At 44.2% G+C, this 4096-nt stretch overlaps 1 protein-coding gene across 2 annotated transcripts in view; it reads right to left on the reverse strand.

The window, feature by feature from the left end:
* Positions 1 to 4096, reverse strand: part of Ankfn1 (ankyrin repeat and fibronectin type III domain containing 1) — a 151493-nt gene that overhangs the window by 23217 nt on the left and 124180 nt on the right. Inside the window, exon 1 of one of the 2 annotated variants that reach the window (XM_028772484.1) lies at positions 3743 to 3776. The exons of the other annotated variant lie outside the window; for it this stretch is intronic. Coding sequence (XP_028628317.1) covers positions 3743 to 3776 — 34 coding nt within the window. Of the gene's footprint in view, positions 1 to 3742; positions 3777 to 4096 lie in introns of those variants that run through there. 2 annotated transcript variants of the gene reach the window in all.

A 4096-nucleotide genomic window follows, 5' to 3' on the forward strand; every position in this document is an offset into this window, starting at 1 on the left:
TGTGTTGGTACAGTACACAACATGCATATGGAATGTACCAGAATCAGCTTGTTCTCTTTTCTCCTATGCTTTCACATCCCAGGAAGAACGAATCATTTCATAGATCAAATATTAGCACATTGGGATTAGAAAGTCCAAGAATGCCCAACTCTTCAAACCCCTAGTCTGTTTGAAAATCATGGCCTACCTAGTTTGAGAGCCAAAGAGCAAACAAGATAAGTTTAGTGCCAAAAATCTTTGCCGGGGTTGCCAGAGAGCATCTGAGCCCAAGGTGCTCCATAGAGTCCTGGCAGTGAATGGACTGACATTTGGAATACAGGATTTGTATCTTAAATCAGGACAAATGGGGATTAGGAATAAAGGTTGATGCTGGGCCCTTTCCCTCAAGACTGGGGTCTGGATTCCATTAAGCTCATTGCCTAGATATCCCACAAGACTCATCATTTGTCAAACGGAACTCATCATCCTCCCCTCCCCCAGACTTCTTCCTCCCCTCGTATTTCCTGCTTTGGTAGATGGCGATGCCATCCGTCTCAGACCCCATTCAGACGCTCTGGCTCCTCCATCTTGCTCCTCAGCTGCATCAAATCAATCACCGAGCTGCACTGATCTTTTAACTCCTGAATCCCTTTGCCTTTCCTTCTACCTTTAAAGCCCCACTGTGCCAGCCCTGCTTCTGACGTCTCAGCATTGCCCACCTGCACCAGTGTAAGTCTCTTAATGGTCTCATCATTTCTAGTCAGAGCCCCAGTACCCCACTTTTCTGTTTTCTGCCCTCCCTAGAACTGCTGAAACCCATGAGGCCCTTAGCATTCCTTTCCTTAAAACCTTTTCACCATCACTTCTTGCCTGTAGGATGTAGTCTCACCTCCTTGGAATGACTGACACGAGTCTGACCTTCTAGCTTCTCTGGAGGTGCTAAGCATACATCAAGCTACTCAGGCAAGACCTAACGGGCTTATCCTTTGTGCATGCTGTTCCCTCGACTTAAACTGGTTTTCCTCTTCAGCTTTGCCTTTCATTTTCTGAATTTTGATTTATTCCCCTGAATTTATATTTATTAAAATATTGCCTCTGAAGGAAGATCTGGGTATCTTTCTGAAATTCACTGGCTTCTGTCTTACAGTAGGGTTTTCACTGGGCTAGGATTGTTGATAGTAACGCCTCTATCCCTTCAAGAATCTGAGATTCTGAGATTTGGGTGTGTAACCTGTGTGCCATGATTATCTGCAGGCCCACTCGGTGCAGTAGCTGGCCTGTGGTGGAAGCTTAGCAAATGTGTGTTGAATGAAGAAGGGTATGGCCAATTTTTTTTAAATTCTCCAGAATTCCATCCTTTTAGTCCAATTAGCACAAATTACAGAGCCAAGGAAATCAATAAAAATCAGCTTTTCTCATGGTAAGCTTGCTCTTCGTTGAGACTGCCCACAGGGTCAGGGCAAGGTGACCTCCTCAGTGAAGGCTAGGCAAATCCTCAAGGGGCCACATCATTGGATGGTGTGTCTGAGCTTGTGACGGTGTTTTTCCTTTTCTTCTGGGAACAGTTTACACAGTGATGCCCGAGGACCTCCATACATGGGCTTTATGGCCTTGTAAAGGTTCTGCTTTACCTAAAAGGGTGATGGAGTGTCAGCCCTAAGGCTGTGGAGAGGAGTGGGTCTTTGTGAAACTGTTTCTCTTTGCCTTAACTCAACTCTGCCTGTCTGGAGCTTGAGACATCTTCCTTTGTTGGTCTCTTTTAGAGTCACAAGCAGCCCTCTGAAAGAATATTCTGTGGGTGTGTCCTACTGGTCTTTACTCCTGGAGACAGGAGCCTAATCTTTATCATTTTGCCCTCACCACCTCTGTTTGGTGATAGAATGGGCACAGATGTAGTTTTCGATTGCTGGTCAGGAAGTTATTTATGATTTGATTAAGGTTACTGGTGGGAGCGCAGTCGGGTAGCCAAATCTCAAATCTTTCCATGAGGGAGAAGATGATGACCTATGCCAGTCGAACTGAAACATACTGCACCCCGTTATTATCATTTACATATTCCCATAATTCACACCTTTTCAGTTTTATTAGAATTCACTTGTTATTAAAGTTTTCCTAGTGCTGACTGAATTTCTCAAAATATTCTTTTCTTTCTCAGAAATGTTTAAGGAATCTTTACCACTTATTATGGAATGACCTAGGGCACAAGACCCTAGTTAAAAATGTTTTTCTTAGCGTCTTCCTCAGAGGTGCCTGGTCCAATATAGCAAAGGTTAAGAGTTCCTATGGAAGTTGTCATTATTCTCAGTGGGCTGATGCCTAGTGGAGGAAAAGGGGGTCTGCCTCTTGGAAAGCTCTGGTCCTACAAAGGATAAGGTGGGGTTTGCCATGATAAGATTCTGGAATATTTTAAAACTTGTTTCTGACACAGCAAACTTTGAACTGGACAGTGTATCAGTTTCTACTTACTGGCAACACTTCACCATGGCCCTTTAAAAAACCAAAGACACTAATGGAATTGGATGTGTCAATGGAACCAAGCCCAACCAAGTAGTCTTTTCCGGAAACTACATGGTGCTCATTAATCAGTCAGATAACCCATGATGTAGTAGTAAGGGAGGACCAAAGGAGTATCAGCTTGTGTTAGTTTAGAAAAAAAACCAACAACCTTAAAACCAGGAACTGTGAGCCCCAGGCTTTGATCTATGGCCTATCTTTCATAGATGAAGGCTAGTGTGTATGGTCTTACAGTTCCTTTTAGCAATAAAAGTAGGTAAGACAGATCAAAGTGGAAGACACAGTTGGATACTACTATATTACTCTGCTGATCATATTTCTAAGTCTGCATTTATGTATTTATCTCTGAGTCCTGGGAAGAACCCCTTAAACTATGGCCCATGAATTTGTGGCGTCACGATTACCTGAGAGCTTATTAGGAAAGTATATTTTCCAGTCCACTCTCAGCCTCCTGACCCAGCGTTGCTTGGCTCCAGGAATCTATGTTTTAACAAGCTCTCCAGGTGATTCTTATGAACATTAAACTACGAGGAACATTATTCTAGGGCATTGTATCCCTAAGTATGTGTTCTGTGGATTTTTTTTAATAGATGCCATGCCAAAAATATTTCCAGATCTGAAAAAATTCAGAAAATTCTGGGTTAAACAAATCAAGCTTTCTTTCTTGTGTGTGTGTGTGTCTGTGTGTGTGTGTGTGTGTGAGCTTATGGTGCATCTTGCAGAGCTTTTAACACTGCACTGTTCAAAACCATTCACTGAGTGTCATATCAATACACACAATCAATACACTGTTCCCTGTCCGAGTCTCTGTGCGCTGAAGGATCCGGCTTCTCTCACTGGGACTTCCTCTCCTGTCTTTGTTGCCGTTACTTACTCCACACTATGTACACTGCTCTCTTGCCCACACACCCTATTACTCAAAGGCCTCTGTACTCGTTCTTCCTGTCATCTGGAAATGCCAGGTCTCTGCTCAAATGTAGCATCTTCATAGAGGCCTTCCCAGGTCATCCTACAGAGAGTGGCAGCCCTGTGGCTTCACTCTAGTCCCTTTCCACGGTTGGCTTTTGCTCTCGGCCCTTACATCCCTGATGTTCGTGTTATCTGCCCATCAGTTGCTCATTTGCCTCCCATACTAGGATGTGCATGCACTCCATGAGGAGTTGCCTATGGTACTGTCTGGCATGTGGTGTTACGTGTTGGTGGGAGAACAGATGAATGAGCAGAGGGAAAGGGATGCTATAGGCTTCACCAGATGCAATGTGGAGAGGCGCAGAGGGCAGCATGATGAAGGGTGGCCAGCCAAGTAAATGACCCTCACAGGATTCATAGGACTCTTTCAAATGTCTGTGACACACAGGATCCTGGGAGGCATGTACTGTCATAATATATACTGTCATAATTGATCCCAAATCATTGATTGTTCCACAAGTGTCACTGAGACATGGAGAGACAAATCTCTCTCTCTCTCTCTCTCTCTCTCTCTCTCTCTCTGTCTTTCTCTCTCTTGAACACACACACACACACACACGCACACACACACACACACACACACACAGAGAGAGAGAGAGAGAGAGAGAGAGAGAGAGAGAGAGAGAGAGAGAGA

This window comes from Grammomys surdaster, unplaced genomic scaffold, assembly GCF_004785775.1.
Source record: "Grammomys surdaster isolate TR1022 unplaced genomic scaffold, NIH_TR_1.0 213, whole genome shotgun sequence".
Lineage (NCBI taxonomy): Eukaryota > Metazoa > Chordata > Mammalia > Rodentia > Muridae > Grammomys > Grammomys surdaster.